This window comes from Gopherus flavomarginatus, chromosome 6 (assembly GCF_025201925.1).
Source record: "Gopherus flavomarginatus isolate rGopFla2 chromosome 6, rGopFla2.mat.asm, whole genome shotgun sequence".
NCBI lineage: Eukaryota > Metazoa > Chordata > Testudines > Testudinidae > Gopherus > Gopherus flavomarginatus.
The window spans coordinates 99,338,408-99,363,083 of NC_066622.1; the positions used below are offsets into that span (position 1 = coordinate 99,338,408).

Consider the following 24,676-nt stretch of genomic DNA (forward strand, 5'->3'; position numbering starts at 1 on the left):
AACATTTCTTAGTCAATCTTCCAACTACCAATTTCACCCCCCAAGCTCTCAATGTCCCTTTTGACCTCTAATGTGCTTTGGTCAGTCTACTTTTTCCTCTAGTCTTCATATAAGAAAGGTGTGTGTAGTGGGGCGATGTTTACAATCCCATACTAAGGGTCAACTCAGATCCCATGGTGATGGGAGTACTCTAAAAACCTAACTAGAACAGAAAGCTTAGTGAGATGCCTCATACCAGTAGTCAGTTTGGGAGGTAAAGAAGAGAGTAACAAAGCAACCTTTCTTTGCAGATTTTAAAAGCGGTGAAAGAATGGTCTTTGAATGACGGCTGCAACAACTTGATCTATGGAAATAAAGATTAAACTCTCTCATCACAACCCCATCTAGCCCAATTTGTTCCAATGTGAGTGGATTGGATTGCTTTACATCAAAAGCCAAATGCAATCTGTGCGTGTGTTTACATTTTACCACTATCTGCATGTTTATCCATCACTCTAGTAGATGGACTGAGTTTTATCAGGTTTCAGAGTAGCAGCCGTGTTTTTCTGTATCCGCAAAAAGAACAAGAGTATTTGTGGCACCTTAGAGACTAACAAATTTATTTCAGCATGAGCTTTCGTCGGCTACAGCTCACTTCCATTCTATGCATCCAAAGAAGTGAGCTGTAGCCCATGAAAGTTTATGCTGAAATAAATTTGTTAGTCTCTAGGTGCCACAAGTACTCCTGTTCTTTTTGAGTTTTATCAGGTGCATATGGTCATGTCACCCTCCAGTGGCTGCAGCCTGATGATACCTTTTTATTTCCTTTGTAAAGAGCTTTGCTATATAAGAGCTAGGTATTATTATTACAAAGGAGTTCGGGCCTGATCCAACTCCCTCTGAAGTCAATAGACACCTATTGATTTCAGTGGAAGCTAGGTCAGGCCCATGAGCACCAATATGTCTGCACAAATGCAAACATTTTAAAAATCACTCAGTTGATTATGTTCTGATTAGTTGGGAACACTGTGCTGGTATGTATGTCAGTGAACAGCATGTCAGTAACCTGAAATTTCAATTTTCCTGTGTAGATCCTAAAGGCTTTAAATAAGGAAACAACATTTTAAGAGAACAGGGCCGTTTTTTCTTCTTGTACAAACAGAAAGGGAGTAAATCCCATCTTTTGTAGAATGGGAGCTCTATTAGAGGTGTGCAAATGACGCAGTGTCCACTACTACAGTTCCATATAATCACATTCAGCTTATTGCTTAACCATGGATCAAATTGTTCCGGTGGAAGTCAATGGAGTTATGCTAGGATTGATTTTGACTCCTTGGGCCTATCTGTAATGTTTGAAAAAAATCATCAGAGATGTCATTCTGTTGCAAGAGGTCAGGTCAAGGTGGTATTCTTACAAAAAATTTCCTAGTTTAGAACTGCTCCTTGAAAGTGTGAAACTAATGAGTCTTTCCTTAATGAAATAGTTTTCCTGTATCATATAGTGGTACTGATTTGTTATTGTCAGGTTGTTCATGATTGCTGAACTGCTGGTAATTAAATATTTGTTCTTTAAAGTGCTCACTGTTACTGAATATAATAGCACTAGTAAAATGCTGTAGCCCAAGACAAAAGAGCAGGATCTTACTGAGGGAGTCTCTTCTCCTGCAAACTAACTAGTCATTCAGCGGCAAGATACTGTAATGGGTAGCTCAGAAGTGTTGAAACAAGTTAGAACTACAATGGTCCCTTCTCTACCAAAGGTCACACCTTTCCCTCCACAGCTTATAGCTCTGGGTTGAGATTTTCAAAGCCAAATATGAAATCTGAACACCCAATTCTCATTGAAGTTAATGATAGTTGTGTCTAAATCCCAGAGTCAGCTTTGAAAAATCCCAGTTCTGATCTTTAAATATTCCAGCTTGACTTAATATTCACAAATTTCTGGCTCCTTTTGAGCAATCTACATGATGTTTTTTTGTTTTTTTAAAAACCACATTTATCACAAAAAAAAACCATTGAGAGAGGATTAAATTGCTAATGGCAGAACTGGACTTTGTATGGAAAACTGGCATATTCAAATTTACAGCATAATTCCCCACAAACTAGATAGATCGGATGATTTAAATTCTAATTTTTAGTATACAGTAGCTTTCCACACACAATACTAGAAAGCTTTCCAGCTCATGCTGTTTGTGCCTGCAGAATGCTTAATGCCCATTGTCACTGACAAATGGACTTTGCCAGCCTTGGAAGGCAGCAGTGTGTACAGCAGAAAAAAGGTCCTGCATCCACTCAGCATAATTCATTGTTAGAGTGCAGTCCTCAGTCTCACAGGTGACATGTCAGAAATTGTAACTGTTCTCACTGTCCTCATTCTCTGACTTGTTTCCCCACTAATTACTTGTCAGCACACAACACAGCAGACCCTGAGTGGCACACACACAGTCAGAGTCTCTCACATAATAAACATTTATTTATAGATGTACAATTGTACAATTAATTCTAAATCAAGAAATACAGATTCTGTGAGTATCCTTTAGGATCTATGCTTTATTGCACATAGCGCTTACCATCCATGGATATCTACTTGAGAAATCAAAAGATTTGGTTGGATGGGCACTGGAGCAGGAGTGCCATTTTGAAAGATGTCAGCACCTTTTGCAAACATGAGTTGTTTCTCACATTTCCCCTCCAACATCTCTTAATGCTGGGTAGCTCTTGTGCCTCTGTAAACAGCATTTATTCCAAAATATTTTATTTCCACCATACCCTTCTCCAAAGACCTGGGGGATATCTTTTAAAACTTGAAATCAGATCAGATACATCACAGTAGTGGATAGTAAGGCTTGCAATGAACAGGAGGGCTCAGAACCATTTTGCTACATAAATATCCAGTTAAAAAATAGGGCGGGTCAATTTCAAACAACAAACAGAAATAAAACCATCTGGCCTTTCACTTTTCTCCCAGTCCCTTACCACCTTACCTGGCAGCCACTGCTATTTTGATAAATTCCACCACACGGGAACTCTGAAAACTGTTTGTATAGGAAATGTCTTCAAGCAAAAAATTAACATCAGGGTAGAGAAGAATCCAGTTTATGCCATTAATGGTAATTTAGCTCATTCAACTTTTGCCTCTCTCACTTCATATGTCAAAGAGATACATTGGGTATAGAATAACCTTGAGCGCTATCCTGTTGCTCTAATCCAGGTCCTGCTTGCTCAAGCAGGTAAACCCAAGGCTTTTAGCAGCATCATTGCTTCTTTTAAAATGCATGATGGGCAAAACCATTGCTATAAAATGGGTAAAACATAGTGTGATCTAGTATCAGATGCGCCAAAACCCAATTAAGCAACTGAAGATTAACCTTCCCCCTCTTTCTGATCTCCCCATCAAAACACTTCTTTCACTAGAATCAGAGAGACTGTTTTTTTGGGATGTCAATACAGGTTGAAACATCAGAAGTGTTATGGCAAGGTAACAGCCATATTACAGTTAGCAGTCTGCTGGATGAGGAACTCTGAGTTTAGGAAAGAGAAGAACAAAAGGATATAGCTCGTGGCAGGCCCTGTTTACAGAACTAATGCTGCACACTGATTACAAGGCAGAAATAAAGCAGACTCTGGAAAAAAAAAAATGTTACACACACACATAAACCAATTGAACACTGATGAGCTAAGACCATTTATGACAATCCTGTCCTTGCTGTACAAGAATCCAGCACTGTTGACTGCCACCAATTAAATCAAAATAGCAAAAACAAATCAGGAGTCTGGTCAATTTTAAGAAATCATCTTTCTACAGATTTAGAGATTCTTTTATAAAAAAAAAACTCAGTCACAAAACTGTATTTTCCTCAACAAAATAAAAAAAATAAAATAAATGCAAAGTATCATCAAATGACAACCTGAAATTGGATAGGTCTACAGGGCTGGACAGCCCCCTGAAACAGGTTAGAGTTCACACTTTACAGTTTATTAAATTGGGCAGAAAACCAAATAATTTAATCCAATCCCTGCATAGTTTAAAAGTACAACATACATATAGCTATAAATTAATTCTAAATAGATAGATTCTTTTCTTATTAATTGGTTTTTAATCCTAAAAAAATCTTCCAATTTCTCTCTCTGTTCGAAGTGACCAGTGCAATCATGGAAGGGTCTCCTGCTTCATGGCTTGCTGCAGTTTGTTTTTTATACTTTATACTTGTTCTCATGGTTGCTGTATCCTAGGAGAGACTAGACTGTCGCACTCTAGTGGTGTTGGAAAGAAGGGGAGAAGACAGGCAGCTTTATTTCCTAACTGCTGCCTGCTGCATCTAACGTTGGAGACACAGAGAGAGAAGAGAGAGGGCAGTTGTGCGTTGCTAATTCTCCAATTCCATTTTAATTTAAGGTTTGATTCTTTAAATATAAAGTCTGTCACCTTGGCTCAGTGCACTTCGCCAAAAGTCTTCAGGCATTTCAAGAGTCTGGGAATAGAAGTGGTAACTGTGTCAGTCTCCAATCCATGATAACCATTTAAGACAAAACAGCTTTCCCACCCACCTCCGCAAATTACAGGTAACATGTCTAACTGAAAAATGCTAAAGTAGTTCTTTGTTTTACAGCTACGCTCTTCATTAGACTATGGGTACACAGAGATATGCTGAGTTAGAGAGAGCAAGTGACAAGTTAATTAAAATATTTCCATTTAATAAGAGGAACAGTTATCAAAACAAGGTACAGGACATATCAAAAAAAAAAAAATCCAAAATGCAAGACACTTAAAAATAGCAGACACTCGAGTTCAGAACTGACATTAAGGACGAAATTTTCAAATGCGTGCCACCTGCCAAAAAGCAAAACAAATAACCCAACCCTAGCCCTCCTAACTTACTTGGGTACACAACTTAGGTGACCAGATGTCTGACATACAAGCTAACTAAGGTGTAATGAGTGTGCGTTCATCTGAAAATATGGTGCAAAGTCTCAATTTGTTCCCCTATAACAAGCCCCTGCTTTTAATTAAATTTGTGAGAGATGGGGAAAACCTGTGTGTTTTATATTCATCCTGTTAGTTGCTGATAGGTGAAGCCTCCTGCCTTTGCAAAATATCAGACCTAATAATGACAGAGAGAAGAGACTCCAACCCTGGGCCAAATTTTAATGTATTTACTCAAAGGAGGACTGTGTGCAATCTAGTGCTACTTTCATTTATGCCATTTGAACTGCCACCACATCACTCTGATTCATCAGGTTTACCATGCTATTGTGCTGTGAAGACACCATGAGTCTCCAGCACTCACAGCTGGCCTCCCCCTGACCCCCAGTTCAATGAAGTGAGTTACCTCTACAACCTGCTGCATCCAGTGAGAGTTTGGTATGGTTTCACTGAGTGTCTAGGGAAGATGACAGAGGGACAAGAAACAGCTATCTTACGGAAATCTCTTCCCTGGGATCATATTTCTTTAAGTGCCCTGGTACAATAAAATAGGCAACAGAGCAACAAAAACTGGCTATAGAAATGTGACTCCCAGTTGCCCAATCTGATAAATGCTTGATAAGGGCAACAACTTCTGACCAGACAAAGCAAAAAGTGACATTGTCCCAAATGGATGCTTGACAAGAACTCAGCTGACTCGCAAACAAGCCCAGGCCTTTCACTTTGCTCCCAGAGAGCTGACACCAGCAATGCTAAGAAACAGATGTGAACTGGAAGAGCGTTTGAGGTGCTGGCATGCAAATTAAACCAGTCATCTCAGTGAAGGTGTATATGCTTGACAGAGGGGTTATGCTTTCTCCTTGTTACACATGCACATTGAGAGGAGAGAGACATGAAGATCTAGATCTCAGAGATTTAAATAAGTATGAAACTCATTGATGTGTCATGCTTCAGTGTCACAGGAAAATCACCAGCTCATACTTAGACCTCCGCTGAGTGGTCTAGTAGTGACTATCCATGCATGGAGGCTTGAACTTCTGACAGTCTGCTACAGCTTGGGGTGCCCATCCTCTGTGCTCTTTGATACAGATCTGAATCTCCAAAGTAACGTGCTCGATAAAGCAAGCCTTCCTCTGAAAAGGAAAAATTCCAACATTAAAAACAATCATTCACCAAGATGCGAAGTGTGATGGATCAACTCCTCAACATCTTATTGATTTCAATGGGAAAAGGATCTGGCCTCAAGTTCTTCAAGGCCAGATGAAGTACAGTGAGAGGGTAGGGAACACCTGACATCTTTTGGAATAGAACAAAAAAAAGCGATCTTTGTCAGCAGGCTTTCAATGGCTTATCCTAAATATGTGCTGGGAACTGGAAGTAGCCCTAGTGTGCATTAAATGAGTAACATAAGGGGTAGCCTGGTAATGTGGGAAAGAAGAAATATGGTGGATCAGAGTTTATCACTCTAGCTTGGTCTATTGCATCGCTCTGCAGCAACAACTTTGGCTGACTCAGAATAGCAATGTCAGGGTGTCAGATTCAGCACTTCTTGGTCAGAAAGATAGTTTGCATGTTGTGGGGATCCAAGAAAACTTTGGAATCTCTTTTTTATCCCAAACAACAATGCCAATGTATTTGCACACAAATTCCAAACTGGGCATTAGTTCAAAGCAGCTGTAATCATCTATCATACAGTCACTTGAGAAAGGGGCCAATCGAGGGTGGAGTCAATAAAATGTTATCTTTGGTGATAAACCTTGAGAGTTAAACAGTCATAAAAAAAACAACTTGAAAATGAAGAGGATTCCATTCTTCACCTTGTAGACTCTCTGTTATGGCTCGTTAGACAGAACGGAGCTGTAAAGATATACGCTTCGCTAGCGCTAAATCACTTTGTTCTAAAATGACACAATAACCCCACGGCAATAAGGAAACATCAGGAAACTCCTGACTGTCTCCTGGCCCTACCTTCCCGATCCCTCAGAAAATCAGAGAATTCTGTTCATATCCCACTGACATGGCAAAGGAGCTCCAAAGAATGGAGCTGCTACACTGATCATTTCTATAATATTATTATTTAAAAAGATTATATGGGACAGAGGTGACTGATTTGTCAAACCATTGCAGACACAGGGCCGATGGGCTGCCTCAGGTTCTACACAGCAATGAAATTATGATTGAGCTATCAGAGATGTAACTCAGTTCCTACTCAAGGACTTTTTTCTAAAACAAATCAGAATTAAGAAAGTGGCCTCAGAAAGTTTCCATTCCTCCCACCATGCCACTCACTCTGTTGCTTTTCCTTCCAGCAGTTATTTCTAAGGTTTGCAATGTAATCGTCTTCCACACTCCTCTCAACATTTTTCAGGTTTGTACCAGTGTACTCTTCTGCAAAGTTCTCAGCTACATAGTAAGCTACTTTCAAGTGCTCCGTCACTCTCCTGTGTATGTGACCCACAGACCTAGTCCAGGGAGAAAAGCCAAAATAGTAAATGTTATTCAAACACTAAGTAAAAATTTTTGGACAAGCAACAGCTAATATGCATTATTAATCTATTAAAGGGCATATCCTTCCTGTACACTTGCAGTTTTGGTGAGGAGAGGTTTATCTCTGGTGGAACGGACATAGTGGAACATTCTACCAGGTGGAAATAAGACCTACCTAGCCAACCAATCAATTCTTCCCTGAGCTACATGGGTGTGCTTCAGAACACTGGGGTATCTTGGGTGTTGACTGCCAGAGGACTCCATACATGTTTTAGAATTAAGTGCTCATTCCAATCTTCAACAGCTCCTCAGCAGCTAGTGTTTGAAATACTTTTTGCTACTTCTTTCCCAAACACACGGCCTTTCTCCTTCAGGATGTGCCCCAAAGATGCTGTGTGTGTCTGGTTATGAATCTCTGAAGCTAATGGATCTCGAGCTGAAGACTAAGACAAACCAGTATTTCAGAAATATATTTGTTCACAGAATTAAGTCAGGATGTAGGTCAAAGCAGAACAAAAAGACACAACTGATAGCTAAGCTTGCTCAATAAGACTGTCTGCTTGATGAATCCAGACCCTCAGCTCCTCTCACTGCAGATTACTGCTAACCCCAAGAGTGGCACATTGCTCTAACTAGCAACATGCTGCAGCATCCACTATTGCTGCAGGAAAGGAGCTAGGCTCCCCTTTCCCCATATCCTCCTCCCCAATTTCTTCCCTCTTTATTCAAGACAGCGCAAGGACAGAGAATACCTCCAAAAGGGTATTCTCTTCTGATCCACTGACCAGACACTTCAGACAGCATAGATGTACAGATACTTAGTATATCTAGATGAACCTACTGAGGAATGTAAGGGCTTGTCCAATCATGGAGTTGTTCCTGATTAACTTCATGTGTGGGCACACTTATTTCAGAACAAGAGTGCCTTGTTCTTGTTTAGCTTACCGTAATTTGAAAAAAGGGGAACCTACGCACAATCTTCTTGCCACTCAAAACAGAGCCCTAGGTTCTTCACAAGCTTGAGCCCCATGCTGGCGTGTTATGTCAAGAAAGGAGACCACATTTTGGGCACATGTGAAGATAATCATAGTATTTATCATTTGATGGCCTTCCTGAGTCTGCCTGGTACTGTAGAAATCAGAGGAATAACATGACCCGAGGAGCCTATAACCTAAAGTTAGACAAGCAATACAATTCAGACACAGGCCACCAGGCATTTCAGTCCCTAACGTGGCTGTTCGAGGCCAGGAAGACAGCCGAGCACGAAGAACATTTCTTGAATCCCAGCTTTTTTTTCTTCAGTCCTAATATAACTCGGAACTGGGCTACTAAATAACTAACCTATCTACATTTATCACTTAACGAAATCATCATGACAGCAAGAATGGAAAAAAAAAAGATGGATCTGAATGGACTGGAGTAGTTCATGTCCATCTGGCACAGCAGATGGAAGGAACTGAGGTGGTAGAGGGCGGCACTGCACCTTCTTATATAACCTTATCCTCAGAACATTCAGAGACACCGACAGGAGAGGTAGGAGCGGGCGCGTGAGTGCTCTAATGGCTGCTTCTTGGAGAAGGTTCTGTTGTTAGGCACCATGAGGTGCCACAGTATCCGTAAGTGGGAATATGCAGAGCCACTCAAAGAAGAAAAATGGGATTAAAGAAGTTTATTTTTGCTCATTGAACTAGCACTCTTGGCTGCAATAATGGGTGCTGGCAGATCTCCAAGTCATCCTTCTCAACAATTCCAGGTGTTAATTAATGTTATGGGGCATGTGAACGCAAGAGAAACATTAGGAAAGGCAAGGTAAGAAAACATACCAAAAAGTAAAAATAAAACACAAAGATCCCAACCACTAACATGCCAATTCTTGTTTCCAATTGCTTCCCCTGCTCCCAGCCCACCCCCAAGCTAAATATATATGAGAGTTATGGGTACTAACGGCCTGTGGCTCAAACTGTAAGGTGGGCTGGAGACCATCATCTGGCTGAGAGCTGAAACAATTATCAGGATAAGAATAGGCATCAGCTGGACAAACAACCCAAGGCCACCCTGAGGGGGAACAGAAATATACAATGGAATGTCATCAATACATTTACATGCATAAGACTATTTAGCATCTCACCCCCCCTTGCAAACCCAATCATACTGTTCTCTTGATCCCGCTGATGTGAGTGGGAAATGTGTTTTGCATTAGTCAAAGATGCAACAGGACTGACTGTTCAATGGGGTTTATAAATAAAAATAAGAGTAAACAGAACATTGCCAAAGCAGCTTGTGGGGATTTTATTGCCCAGTGATTTCCACCAACAGTAATGGCAGTCATAGGGTTAAATCCCTGAGCATTACTTTGAAAGCACACCTGAAAGTGCTAAAGCTATCCCACACATCCCAAATCACCATCACGTTTTTTGGAGGGTGAAAAAAAAAAAAAAGTCTTGAATGTGAGTTTGGAAGGACTCATATCATTGTTATATTTAAAGATTTCCAGGAGAGTTGCTAATGCATATTTTATATCCATGTCAGTCTGTAGAGACTAGTACCACAGCATTAGATGGATTCTTTAGAAAGTGCTCCCCCTTTACAATGATATGCAAGATGAGTTTGCATCCCTTTCTGCCTCACCTCTTAAATTCCCTCCCCTCGAGTGCAGAACATCTGTCCCTAAAGACCTAAGAAAAAACACCCAATAGCATTCAAAAATATATACTGTATTAATGGTCTACACTGCTGTGAAAGAGATGTGGGTTAGCTCCATGGCCACTCTGTCTCATTTCCTTAGCCAGACAGGGCTGGGAGCATTGTAAAAGCAGCACATTTGGCCTCTGTGACAAAAGGAGGCACAGAAATGCCTCTTGTCCCTATAAAAGTGTCTTCCTTGACTAACTGAAGAGGAGAACAGATTAGAAGCCCTATAGAAGTCCTGCCCTGTCCAGTGCTCAGTGGAAAGGTAGTGGCATGGTAATTTGAGATTCAGGAGAAAGAAATCTCAGTATTCAGACAGAGGTCGGGGACAGAAAAGAAAAATTGATAGATGTTTAAATCTTTAAATTTTCTGTCTCTTGGTTTCATCAAGTCTGGAGGTCCCTTCTCTATCATTCTGGTTTTGCATTTTGTGAGAGTTCATGCGTTGAACAGGTTTGGTTCACAAAGTGTGCCTGAGAACATCTGGGTATAGGAAAGTCATTGAATAAGTCAGATGTTTTGACTAAGCAACTCCCTCTAAGATCATGATCACAACACCCTGGTTACTTTTCTGGCATTCTTAGATTATAACAGCTTCAAATGGGCCTGATGAGTTAATACTGTAGCATCATGCCACCAGCAGCACATCCTGGGTAGCAAAATAAGGAGGAATGGGTGTAGATGTTATGAGGACTCACATATAAGGTGGGTAAACCCTCCACTATTCAGTTAATTTCTGCTCATTGTTTCAAGAGAAATCTGACTTTTGGAATTCAGTGTTTAGGTAAAAAAGAAATTTCAGTTCATGCTACATTTGGCGGATGCTATAATTTTATTTCAATATGACGCTATGCCAGACAGAAAATGACATTTATTTTCTCATTGTGTAAATGAGATCCAGTCTGATAAGCTGCATCTGCATATGTATGAAAGTCATGGAAATTCAACTGTAAGTAAGTTAAACAGGCAACTCTGATAGAAAAAAAATAAACTCACTTGACACTACAATAGAAAAGCACTCCACTTACCTAGGAAAATGGAAAATCAGGTGGCCAATTTAATACAATCGCTACGACAGCAACCTGTTTTTTGGGTTGCACACATTAAAGCCTTTTTACTTTCCCCTTGCTCTTGTCTCCACTTACATCACCCTGATGTTCTCGTCTGTCATGCCGCTGATGGTAGGTATATCGCATCCTGCCATTGCTGTATACGTGAACATTACCTGTAGGCAAAAGAAATCCATTAAAAAGAATCCAGAACACTGGGACATTCTGACAGCTAGCCTGGCAGGTGATGAGATCAAAAGAATTGTGAACACGCCACCATCATCCTACCTGATTAAGAATGCAACACATGGGCAGATTAGACATAGACAAATCACAATGAAATTCAGAAATTTTCACCCAAGCTACCCTGTGATGTTGGTTGGAGTTTTAGCCAGGTGTCACCAAGTAATGACATTGCAGCATCACTCTAGAACAGGGGTTGGCAACCTGCAGCACAATTTTTAATGGCACGCTGCTACCTGCCGGGGTCCCGGCCCCACTCAGCCCCCCCGCCCACCGCTCTCTCCTGCGGGAGCAGGAGGCAGAAGCTGGATCCTGCCAGCAGCCAAGCTTCCCCCTCCCGCTCTTCTTTCCCTAGCGCGGTGCTTTCCTACCCCTCCTCCTCTCCTTCCTTGCACCGATCAGCTTAAGTTAAAGTGAAGACTCGGCACACCACATCTGAAAGATTGCCGACCCCTGCTCTAGAAAATAATAATGGAGGCATCTTTAAAAAATGTACCCGTCAGGGTTGGCTAAGCTGTGAGGGTGAACACCAACTCAGCAGAGATGATAAAAAGATTTTTTTTAAGGAAGAATTTGGATTCAGTGCCTGGTAAGCATTTAGGAAATGAATGTTGAGTCCTAAACTGAACAAAATGTTACTACCAGAAAAGACTTATTTCCAAGCTGGGAGAGTGCCAAGCAGACCTGCCTGAAGGGTAATCGGTGGATGGTCCACATTATTTATGTAGCCAAACTGGAGAACTTCAGGGTGGGTGGAAACATTGTGCAAGTCTCTTCAGTACTGTGTGGTATTGAATTTTAGATTATAAAACTAAGAAGTTATAAATAAAATAATAATTTTTTCCTAGTTTACTGATCAGAAAAAAATTTTTATAATTAAGTGTAGAGTTCTTACATCTGTCGTCTTTACTTAGCTGTAGTTTTGAATAACAGAAATAGCTTATTAACCTGTTTATGAATTCACAAGGTAATGGGGAAGAAGAAATTATAAACAAACCCCAGTAGTCATCTTTCTCAGCTATCTCAATGGTTCCTTCACTCAAACACCTATTCCATTACAGATAGTATCATGAATACTAGTAAAAGCTTTACAAATGCCTCTGCAAGTACTTAATGTTATTGTGCTATTCCTCAGGTAATGCCTCTACTTAGGAGACGGAATAACACAGTAACTTTATGTGCTTGTAAAAGGAAAACAGTAAATATTTTAATGGTGACAATTAAATGGCGTACCAAGAAAATTAGGGAGACAACTCCTGGCCCTGATCAATTTATACAGATTTAATTTCAGTCTGAACAAATTTAAATCACATTCTAGAGAAGTCCCTAAAAGTTCACTATGGTCAAATTTGGCAAGCAGGGGGAGGCCATGACTACTCAACATCTCCTTGACATATATATAGACATAAATATTTTTGACTGATTTCTGTGATGGGAGAGATAGGAAAGTAGGGTGAAAGACCTGGAGACTGATATCTGCTAGTTTTAGTGTCTTAGTTGTGCAGCACAGCAGATGTGAGTGAGAGATCTCTTCTTGATGGTTAGTGGCCTAGAAGTTAGTATGTTTATTCTGATGAGGGTTTTAATACTTCCTCAAAACAGGCTTGTAAAACTAGTGTAAAAAAGTAACTTAAAAAATGTTCAAGACAAATTTAAAATGGTGAATATGACCAGTATGCAAAATCCATTTGAGGGTCCTAAGAATTCCAGCTCTGATGACACTACCTGCTGGTTCAACATGCTGTTTGTCCAGTGGGTTGAGTTCTCAGAGCTCTACTTTTAAACATTTAGGAAACTGAGATGTTTATATCAGTAATGGACACTTTTAAGGAGAACTCTCATCTACTTCAGCTGTTGCAAGGAACACAGCTCTCAGTATCACCACAGGCTGCCAAATAAACCATTATTGCATTACTGTTCTGTCACAAGAGTGGCAGCAAAGATAGCCACATGGAACCACCCCTGTCTACAGAGCAGATTAAAACTTGATAGGCTTACTAGAAGGAAATCCACCACCAAAGAACATGTTGAAGAGATCCTCAGGTGAGATGTCTGCTTCGAATCCACGGTGGAAGTCTGTGTGACTGTGCCCATGTCTTGAAGGGTTGACTTTCTCATCTCCAAATTGGTCATATTGCGTCCGCTTCTCTGGGTTGCTCAATACTGCATATGCATTACCAATGGCTGAAATATTGGCAAAAAGGAAGAGTGGTTAGCCTATTTCTCCTGGTAATATATTCCACTCTTCTGAAGTTTTGCACCTGCAAACTGACAGGTCCCATTACATAGATTAAATTGTCAACTATCCAATCTCTTTAAAAGGGTACTAAACATCCCTGATCATTAGAGGAATGCATCTCTAGGCTGGATGCAAAAAGAAGAAGAGGACAAGGCCATTTGATAAAATGATTGAGACCTTGATTAACTCAAACCAGGATCCATACACACAGTGCTGGTTCGCTCAAATCCTGGGGTGACAGAGATATCTTTCCAGATGAATCAAAAACTCTAAATTCCTGGAAGGATACTGTCAAGATTACTGGCTCTACATTCTACTGCGTTGTTTTTTTTACTTGAGAGACGAGGTGGGTGAGGTAGTATCTTTTACTGGACCAACTGCTGCTGGTGAAAGAGACAAGCTTTTGAGTGACACAGAGCTCTTCTTCAGGTCTCCCCTATCTACCTACGAGTTTCTGTTCCTGGCTCTGCAGAGTACATTTTTTTTTCTTTTACTTGTAAGGATTAATTTTCAGGTTAACTTCTTAAACCAGGCGAAAATATATACTGAAGCATGGCTTTACTTGGAAAATTTACTCTAAAAATGACATTATGCGATTCCAAATTTATTGTCCAAAAACATGGCTCAAATCACTGAAAGGCCCAAAGTACACATATGAAACATCTTAAAGAAATGCTGGGTAAAGGTCTTGTCCATGCAGGTTACAGGTCTCAGAAATTTCCACATGCCAGAGGGAAGGGGTACAATTCAGAGGAACAGCTTACACAGCATTGTGACAATGGAAAAGTACTGAAACGAAACCCCAGCCTCTTTTCTTCACGACTCTCTTCTTCCACTCTTGCCTCACTGTAACAAACCTGGAAGAATGCTTACTTGCAGATTTACTGCTGCTAAATTTGCATTTGCTTCTACATTTGCATTTTCTTTTCTTTACACACCTCCATTTGTCAACTCCCTTATCTACCTGAGAGGTTTTGTCCCTGACTCTGCAAGAGTCCATTTTCTCTCCTCATCCTCAACTACTGTAGTGTGATATGATAACTTATGAGTGACGAGGATACAGACAAGCTAATTGTACTGGAGTTGACGGAGGATTTTTTCTCCTTCAGATAGATTCATGTAACTAACTCCTCCTTTCCTGTTGATGCACATGTAGTCAGAGCAGCAAGAGGGCTTATCTACATGGGAAAGTTATGCCAGTATAAGTTAAGGTCCAAAGAACATTGGCAGGCAATTCAAATGGAACAATCTGAGGTCTAGGTTTTGTTTTCTCTATGCACTTTTACTGACATTAAAACCCAAGAGATATTAGCAGTCGTGTTCCCAATATGTATTTTGCAATCGATTGCTGCTATTTCACTCCAAACCAGAAGTTTAGCTAAAGTGATCAGGTTTAAATTTTTTCCCCAAAGTCAGCCAAAGCTAGTGATAGGAACTCCAAGGGACAGTGTGGGCTATTGCAACTACTGATTAAGACAAGGTCTCAAGGCAAAACAGCACTTTATCAGATGTCACTGGGAAGACTGATGTATTAGCTGATGCTTTAACATTCATGTAAGAAAAAAAAAAAACTAAAATCTCCAGAGCCCTGCATATTTTCCCCTTCATCCTCTGGAACCAAACAGCTGGGCTTTAATGGGCATCACGGCAAGAGTGCTAATATAAGAAGCATAATGGAGTGGAGAATCAATGAGACATGGCTTTGAGGACAGATAACCTGACAGTTGATAGCCCAGTAATGGAGGATAAAGTGCACCTTGCTTAACGCAGTTTTGTGCGTCTAAGCCATCAGTAAATATGATTATTTAAGATTACTGGTGAAGAAACCTGCCTTTTGCCACTTTTCAAGGATTGAAGAGTAAACAGTTGAAGAAAGGTTTATGACAGGCACTATGTGGATGTCTGCATACACATGCAGATTTGATCTGAACCCAATGCATAAAAGCTCTCTCCCAGGTAGCTGGAGGCTCAGCCCACTATTTGCTAATGGCAATACACTTATCAGTCATAGATTTCAGAATTAATAGGCCTGAACAACCCCTGCCTCTGACTTTTGCTCCTCAATTTATGCCTATCCATTTAAAAAAAAACCAAAAAAACCCCATACCCTAATATCAAATAACATAGTAGTATACACTTGAAAACAGACTTCCCAACTTTCATAGGAACCTCATGTATTTCATTCACAAGCTAGTTAGTTGAAACTGAACATGATACTTCAAACAAAGTTCCACTTTGAAAAGTAACACCTAAAAGTAGCATTTTGAAGTTCCATGTTTATCTCACTGATGCCTCATTAATTTTACTCAATTTACAAACAAAAATAGTTTTTTTTCGTCACCATCGTCCCTAGAAACTCATCCTAAACTCAAAAAGAACAGGAGTACTTGTGGCACCTTAGAGACTAACAAATTTATTTGAACATAAGCTTTCGTGGGCTACACCCCACTTCATCAGATGCATAAAATGGAACATATAGTAAGAAGATATAAATACATTTCTGTTCCGTTCTACGCATCTGATTAAATGGGCTGTAGCCCACGAAAGCTTATGCTCAAATAAATGTGTTAGTCTCTACGGTGCCATAAGTACTCCTGTTCTTTTTGCGGATAGACTAATGGCTGCTATTCTGAATCCTAAACTCAGAATCAAGCTTGGTGGCTTTCTTCTTATCCAACATCACCAGTATTAAACACTCTGCAGGTCAAATTATGCCTTCAGTGACACCTATACAATCCCACTGGCTTCACTCTGATTTGAACAGGTGCCAACAAGAACATAATTTGGCTTGCACAGTCTTTATTACTGGTGGTCAGGAGTGAGAAGGACACCAAGGATAGAACTTGATTCTCAGGTCCCAATTCAAGGCAATATTCTGGCACCTCTATACCATTTTCATGCTGTTAAAAGGACAGGAAAACAGCTGGAGGCCAACCCCAACCTCCCTGAAAATATTCCCCTGGCAGATGGGAGTTCCCTGGGTGGCACAAGGGAAGAAGGGAGAGTTAGAGTGCAGATGGCTATTCTGGGCTGCTGGACAGTCCTTTAGTAACTGCTGCAGCCCAGGCACGAATTAGTAGCTTTGGGGTTACTCTAGTTTACACTAGAGGCCAAAATGGCCCCCAGCAGCCTCAGAATCCTAAACAACCTTGGCCACACCCAGCTGTGCCTCCGGAATAGGAAAACTCATGCCCTAAAAGACTGAGTGCTAGTCTACACTATAAGCATATAAGCACTACACCAGTGCAGCTGCGTCACTGTAGTGCGCCTGGTGAAGACGCTTGATGCAGACAGGAGAGAGCTCTCCCACTGGCATAATAAAATCATGGCCAGAACCAGGAGTAACAATGTTGGCAGGAGAATCTCTCCTGCTGATATAGCGCTGTCTGCACCAGTGCTTAGGTCGGTGTAATGTGCACTACTCGAGGAATAGTTTATTCACACCCTTGAGTGACATAAGTTATGCCGACACAAGTGTTAGTGTGTACAAGCCCTAAGATAAGTTAGGAAGGTTGTCAGTTGGAAAAACTTTATTTCATTTGAAAACTAAGTCATTTTGACATGACATCAGTGAAACACAATGAACACAGAACCCCAGGAAACTTTTACTAGAGATGTTTTTCAGCGTAGAACTACACTTAAATTTAAGGCTTAATATTAGAGGAAATATTTTCTAGTAAAAAGACTTTTAAGCCACCAAGCCCACCTTTTCAAGCATTTGTTTTGTCAGGCTTGTCTAATTTGACATCAACTATTTAATGTACACAAAAATAAACCTATTTTTCTTAGCACACTGCTTTTGTCTACAGACCTTAATATAATGAGCTAAACTCATTCCTCATGTAACGCTAATGATTTTCCCAAAGTGACACCAAGTATTTACCTGGGCCACAATTGATTGCTGAGTATTGATGCTCAATTTGCAAAATCCCCTGAAAATTGACAGTGCAGCTTTCTAGCTCTTTCTGCTAAGACTGACATAACGGATAACATTAAGATACAACATTAACATGAAGGAAAATGTTAAGAATCACGGAAATTAGAGGTGAAAGTTCAGTAATTTAGCCCTTATCCCTAAAAATCAGAACTACTCCCTATATTATATTTTCTAGTGCTACATTTAAGTCTAGTTTTAAACATTCCAAGTGACAGGGCTTCTCTTGGTAAACTATTCTACAACCTAATAGATCTCATTACCAAGAAAATTTCCCTTTTCAGTGTCTACATAGGGTCTGAGAATCAGGATCTTTACATTTAGTTATGTTTTAAGTTATTGGGGATTTAAAAAAAAAATCTTGGCTGGCATTAGTTATATAATTGGTTCAGGTGCACGACTGAGTTTGTTATTTCCGGTTTATATATTGTAATTCCATTTATGATATTTTTGTTTAACTGCAATATTGACATGTCTGCTGAGAAATCTGGAGTCTTATTAGAGGACTGCTTGGAAAGCTCATTGGGTGGGAGAATTTAAACTATGTAAACTGGTTTCTCTGATGCCAGCTCAGAAGAGGGCAGTTTTCTGCCAGATACTTTTCCCCATCTCTTCTCTCCCCTCCCTGCCGTGATTAACTCTAAAATGCACACAGTTTAACTGAATTTTATTAAGGCACTTTCTGATACCTGCAGTTATAAGAGACAAGGGTTACTGTCCCAACTGCTCACTCCTATTCTACACAACCTAATGAGTCTGAAACAGGTTGCTGGTCCTTAGGTGCACGTGCACATCCCTGCCCACCGTTCCAAGGCTTGTCCCTTTAAGACCAGGAAGGTTGAGGGGAGTTATGGTCTCCAGGAAGGATACATGATGGAGAAGGGTCCGCTGACTAAGCATCATGTAACTGCCTGCTGAAAACGGTATAGGATTTTTTCTAGCTCAGTCTGCTGAACATGAAGGTTGAGGAAAGACCCTGAGGGAAGTTCCTCCCAGGAGGCCTAAGAGATAGCCAGGAAGGGCAACTTACAGGGAAAGATGCGTCCTCTTGCTTTGCAGTTAGTTGGTGGAAAGTGGACTAGGCCCTTTTTTCCCCCCAGTGTTCGTATTATTTTGTGCTTTGTTAATAAAATGAGCCCAGAAGAAAGGGACATGAACTCAGTTGTTTTGGGAGCTTTATTCTACTTCCCTGGCTGGTGAGTTTGTCCACTGGCTTACAAGGTCCCTTCTTTATTTTGTTTAATAGACACACAGAAATCAACAACACACCACGCATCAGCCTTCATTTATCATTTTAATATCTTTTAGGTGAGATTGCACTTAGACTGTCACCCCATTACACGACCTTCAGCTTGTGAGGGAGTTGAGATCAAGAAATAGGAAACATGTTTTTACCTTTGAATGCTTCTGTAGCACCTGGCGCGTGGTTCTTATCTGGGTGAAATTTCAGTGCTAGTTTTCGGTAAGCCTTTTTCAGGTCCTCGTCAGAGGCCTCTCTGTTCACTCCTAGAATTTCATAGTAATCTTTACACTGCTTTACCCTAGAAGTTAAGAGAAATGAGGTGACGGAGCAGTTAGTTTGAGGTAAGGAGGCTTCTTACCTTTGTGTGCATCAACTTTTCAGCATCCCTACATCCCAATTCCAGTTAATATTGTCCTCCAAACTTTGGTTTACTCAATTTTGATTCCTCGGTATGAACCAGTTTATTTCACATATCTGTTTGCCCTGTGCTATTACCACCAGGGTATCTACAGTCCTTAAAGAACAAATGAGTCAACCCAGTAAAATGACTGCACCCTCAAGTGGCCCAACGTCACCTTGCATTGGCGTGGAGGCAATTTAAGAAAAGGTTTGACAGAATGAATAAATATCGCACCATGCCTTGAAACTCAATAAATTCAGGTTCTAGGGGCTGATTAGGGGAAGCTGAGTCCATGGTTTGAGAGCTCCCCAGAACAACAGGGACAGATAGCAAGAGTGATCCCTCAAACACTGGGACAGGACCAGGGGAAAACAGTTCTGTCGGATTCAATTAATTCACAGACCAAACTGACTTTTGAAATAGTCTGTTGAAGGTTTTCATAGAAAGGAAAAAAGCCTGTTCAGGGCATGCAGCCCTATGTCACAGTGGCCTGCTTCATACTACCGTTGTTCAAGGTACATTAGCAGTTCTACAAGGAGTTCTCTCTTTCCCCCCAACCTAGACTGCAAAAATTCAGAGCTAAAATATGATATAAGTCACAGAATGGACTCTTCTTAAAAAATGGATTAAGTAGTAAAAATATCCAGAAGCTAATCAGCTCAAGATGACGAGTGTTCTTGTGCAATTCAAACATACCATAGCTTTAAAAAGAGTTTAGCAACTGATTATGCCTACAATTAAGTTTATCTGCTCTTCGTATTTACAAGGTGGGGGATAAATGCCAGCTGAAAACCTGTTTTCAAACAGTATACTGCACATGCCAGGTAAACTTGTTCCAGGCAATTTTAGCAGCAGTTTTACTAAGCGTATCACAACATGAAAGTGTGATAGAATGGGAAAACACCACAAAACACCACTATCAGGCTCTCATGAAGAGAGACTCAGGACTGGAATACCAGCAGGCACTACAGGTCAGGCCTGATGTGCACTGGCAGAGTTTACTTATTAATTATCTGAATTAAAGTGCCTAGAAATTTGAGCCTCAATGTACTAGGCATACATATGGAGTGGGGGGGAACCTTATACACAGGACAGCCAATTCCAACCAGGGCTATTAAATCCCTCTAACACTTTTACGTTATAAGCCCATTAACAATTCTCCAATTATACAACATTCTCAGATAATTCAAAGTCTGTCATTACAGTAACACACATAGTTTCTCCATGTATTCAAAAATCTGTTTCTGCAAGTTTTAAATGTCTTTGAAACATTCTGGAGAACAGACTAATATAATGCAATAAAACCAAACACCGTTGGGGTAGATCATTAATGTCACTGGACAACAAACTATTCTGTCCTATGAAAAATGAAGCAGTGACTGCCTACCTCTTAACTGCATCCACCTGATCTTGGGTGTAACCTTTGCTAGTCTCCCCACCTGCCTCCCCATTGGCTGATGGGAAGTCTCCACTCATTTTCCTAAAGTGGGCATTTGTGGACTCCCTGGATTTGGACTGGCCATTGGCTGATTGTTCATTCTTGGTGAGGGATTCGATCAGCACTAAAATTAAAAACAATTGAAAAAGAGAAAAGTTTAGAGATCATTCAAATCACAGAAGCTACATTGCCCCTTTACCCATTGAGAAAGAGGGAGCTCTCTTCATCTCTGTCACAACCATAAGGATCCTCCATTCGTTCTTCCCCCTTCATCAGAGATGTCACCTTTTCAGCCCAGGAATGCCAGTGTTCCCACTGCTTCTCAACCAAAAGTAGGGGGACACGGCTTACTGATACTACTACTACTTCAGCAGGGGCAAAGCACACATCCTCCACAGCCATCCCAGGCCCTACCAGCCTGGGAGACAAGAGTCTGGAAGTCACACCAGGGTCCCCAAATTACTAGACATTTGTTTTCTCATTTTCACTTTTTCCTGCCTTTCCTTTAGGTACAAATATTTCCCAGTTTGTATTCCATCTTCAGGGAATGAATAACAACCTTTAGAGAATGGTACCCTGGGAACAACTTCACATCCGTCCATTTAACTCAACTACCTCCTGACTTTCAGTCCCATAATGCTTGATAAGTTACAATACACCATTGCTACCTACAAGGTTTAGAAAAACAATCCCATGGGAGAGTCACAGATTTGTTAAAAGGGGAAAAAATAAAGCTTCCTTCTAATTTTCCTCTGTTCCAGAGACACTGTAATGATTCAAATACAGTATGTGTCGAATAACTTCCTTTGAGCACAGACAGACACAATACACAGCGATGGTGGTGGGGTTGTGGCTATAAAGTCTATCATCATCAGATCTGTAATAGAATGTGTTGGAAGAGCACTTTGGTTTTCAGTACTATGTCTCATTTTTTTTGCAGGATGCAGGGAAGCTATGAGAGCCTTTTTTTCAATTTGTTATACAGAGGTTTTTCAAATTCACATTTTAAGTCCTTGAGTGGGATGTGCAAGTATTTTCTGTACATTGCTCTAAGGCTCTTCTGCTTTAAAACCTCTCCTTCCATCCTTAGGGCTCCATGCTATGGCTACCACCTTTCAAACTGGGACATGGCTGACATAATAATTTAGACCACAGCCCAACAATGCAGCTCCGTAATTGGCCAGAGCAGGAAGCTGAAGATCATTGTGCTCTGCAGGCATAAAACCACCACTCAAATTCACTTTTTCATCTAATTTTGCAATGTTCACCTTTTTGCAAAGTTTCTTTTTACTAAATTTCAGACAACTCTTCAAGTCTTTAGTTTCTGTATTTCATAAGGCTTGTCCTCACTGTATAAAAAATATATACACTTAATAAAATTAGAAATGGAAAATAGTATTTACAGATGTATCAGTAACTTGAAGAGGTTGCAATCCTTTATCCAGAGAAGGACATTCCATCTACTGCAGTGCCCAAGAGTCTACTTGAATTCACATTTAAGACCTTCTACCACAGGGATATTGCATTTTTTACGTAACAGCAAACAACATATGCAAGTCAGCAGCTGAACCAAGATATCGTATCTGCTACACAAAGTTTATGTTTGGGGAAGAAGAAACAGATCAATAATCCTACAACCAATAAAGAGAATCATTACAGAATGAAGGATAAAAAAGCAAAGGACACTGAAGGCTAAGTACCTTGCTGAATTGCCTGTTGAGCTTCTGAACCTCAAAATATTTCTTCTTTCAGAAAACTCTGTTAAATAGATCTGACTGTTATAAAACTCCCCATAGATTATAGTTTATAGGCTGCCTCTTTCGACCTCACAGGTGACATCAGATAGGCTGCCTCATTCTTTTTCACACTTCCCATACCAGTTAAATGCAGAAAATCTCAATTACGTTAGAGAGTCCCTCTCTCTACAAAAGAAAGAGAGTTTCTTATATTACATTTTCAGGTATGTTGTTCAGTTTAGTTTTTAAAGTCCCAAGCAAGAAGGCTACCAATATTTATTTTGGGAAAACGATTCCAGTCTAATATATCTCATTGAGTATCTGGAGAAGTTTCTTCACGGTCTAAATTCTCTCTCAACTTCATCTCACTATTCTTATATAGAGAATTCTACTTGATATCAAATGTATCTTCCTCCTTAGTATTTACACTACTCAAATATTTGTAGATCTATGGTCCTCTGCTACTCTTTCGCTAAACTAGACATACTGTATTTAGCTCTTTAAATCTTGTCTCCAAAGGCAATCCCTCCATTCCCCTTTATTTTTTTGTTGTTGTTCTCTGAATTCCCTTTAATTTGTCAATATATTTCCAGTAATGTGAGTTCCAAAGCTGAATGTTAAATTCCAGGCTCAACTGCAGCAGACTCACATGCTGGGACTACTACTTTTCTGCTCCATAAGATGGTTCCTTTGCATATGCATTCAAAAATCACAATGGCCTTTTATGCAGCTATAGCACATTGCAAAGTCGTGTCAAGCTTGCTGTCCATTATTACCCCTGTATTCAGTCAGCATTACTTCTCAGCTCTCTCCCTCCCCATTAGCATGTGTGTTTAGATTACTTTTCCTCACATGTATTAGTTTGCATTTTTCCAAATTAAGTAGTTTTAGGAAAGTCAACTACCAGTTGTAAAACTACCATAAGCCACTGCAACTTTGTCTATGCCAGGGCTTCCATCACTGGTAGTGATTTTTTGTAAAATTCTCTATTGTAGACATTAATTTAAATAGTCATAGCACATAGAGAACCAAGTCACAATAAGAGCTATATATTGTTATTATTGTGCTAGGCAGTGTACACACATGGTCTACACAAATGACTTTTTGATCTTTGCTAGCACTGATTACACTAACAGAGTTGTAAGGGAGATTTTCAGGAATCAGATTAACCATACAAAGTCTAAATTAACATCATGTAATTACAGAGACTTAAAGATTTCTCCCCAGCAGCAAATTACTAGGCATGTCACAGAATGTAAAGGAATAGAGCCTACATTCAGATATGGGCTGTGGGAAGGTGAGAGACATAATAGAATGGTTGGGGACTTTTAAGTGGTACATTTAAAAAAAAATAATGTACCCCTCTTTCCTTGCATCCTAGGACTCTAATCTGTCCATTTCCAGTGACCCCTCCATTATTCCACATTAAATAAGCCTTCTGTCTATTCTGCCCTACCCAGTATGACTGCTCCAGGTGCAGGTAAGGATGCCCACACACGATGAGCAAACTGGTATTTATTCACCCTTCAGCATCTGTTTTCCTGATCAGCACCATAGCAAAACTCTTCAAGAAAGCCAAGGCATCTCTGAGGGTGATCCATTCTTGCTGGAACAGAACTTCTAGGATGAGTTTTTCCACAAAAAGATTACACTTTTTCCTGGGTAATTAGATAAGAAAGGTTAAACACCAACCTTAAGGCAAAAATCACATCAGAAATAAAACAAGCCTATTCATCATGTCTGCAGTTGCGGGAGGAAGCCACACAGGACCAGAGAGAGGCATACAAACAGCCTAGCGCTCCCCACGGGGAAAGAGTTCCCAAAACAAATGGTCCTTCCAAGATTTCCCCCCCTCCTCACCTCGCCTCCCCCCCCCCCCAAAAAAAGTTGAGAAATCAAAGACAATTTTGGTTCTGTCTGAAAAATTTAGAGTAGGAATTTACACAAGTGGCAATAAACATATACTAATAAAATAACTGCTTTTTTTTTTAAACGATTCACTTCATTTTGCTAAATGTCAAAGGCATGAGTTTACTATTTATTTCTAACGCTTACACAGACGCACATCTGGAATGCTGCATAGCTCAAAATAGCTAAACAAACCCAGTTCAATGGGCCAGACAGCCACTTGCAAAATAAAGCAGGCAAGAAGGAAGAGCTGTTTAAAAACAAAACAAACAAAACTCAACAATGTAGAAATGAGATGAATAGACTTTGCAGAGAATCCTAAAGATAGCTGCAGAGAGACTCTGGTGGATATGCTGTCATAAACAGATAGCTAAGGGTTAATGTCTCTTTCACCTGAAGCACCTGACC

The 24,676-nt window shown here is 40.2% G+C and overlaps 1 protein-coding gene across 3 annotated transcripts in view; it reads right to left on the bottom strand.

Annotated features, from left to right (window-relative positions):
• Positions 1 to 2,432: 2,432 nt before the first annotated feature.
• DNAJB12 (DnaJ heat shock protein family (Hsp40) member B12) overlaps positions 2,433 to 24,676 on the bottom strand; it is a 28,041-nt gene continuing 5,797 nt past the window's right edge. The window contains exons 2-10 of one of the 3 annotated variants that reach the window (XR_007775154.1): positions 20,574 to 20,748; positions 18,939 to 19,084; positions 13,369 to 13,554; positions 11,224 to 11,303; positions 9,336 to 9,445; positions 7,193 to 7,365; positions 5,885 to 6,036; positions 4,406 to 4,451; positions 2,433 to 4,298 (exon numbers count right to left, since the gene is read on the bottom strand). Coding sequence is in view for 2 of the 3 variants with exons in the window: in XM_050959614.1 (XP_050815571.1) it covers positions 5,915 to 6,036; positions 7,193 to 7,365; positions 9,336 to 9,445; positions 11,224 to 11,303; positions 13,369 to 13,554; positions 18,939 to 19,084; positions 20,574 to 20,748 (992 nt within the window). In the remaining variant the exon portion in view is untranslated. Of the gene's footprint in view, positions 4,452 to 5,884; positions 6,037 to 7,192; positions 7,366 to 9,335; positions 9,446 to 11,223; positions 11,304 to 13,368; positions 13,555 to 18,938; positions 19,085 to 20,573; positions 20,749 to 23,816; positions 24,019 to 24,676 lie in introns of all 3 variants that reach the window. The other 2 variants (XM_050959616.1, XM_050959614.1) reach the window with 2 other exon arrangements.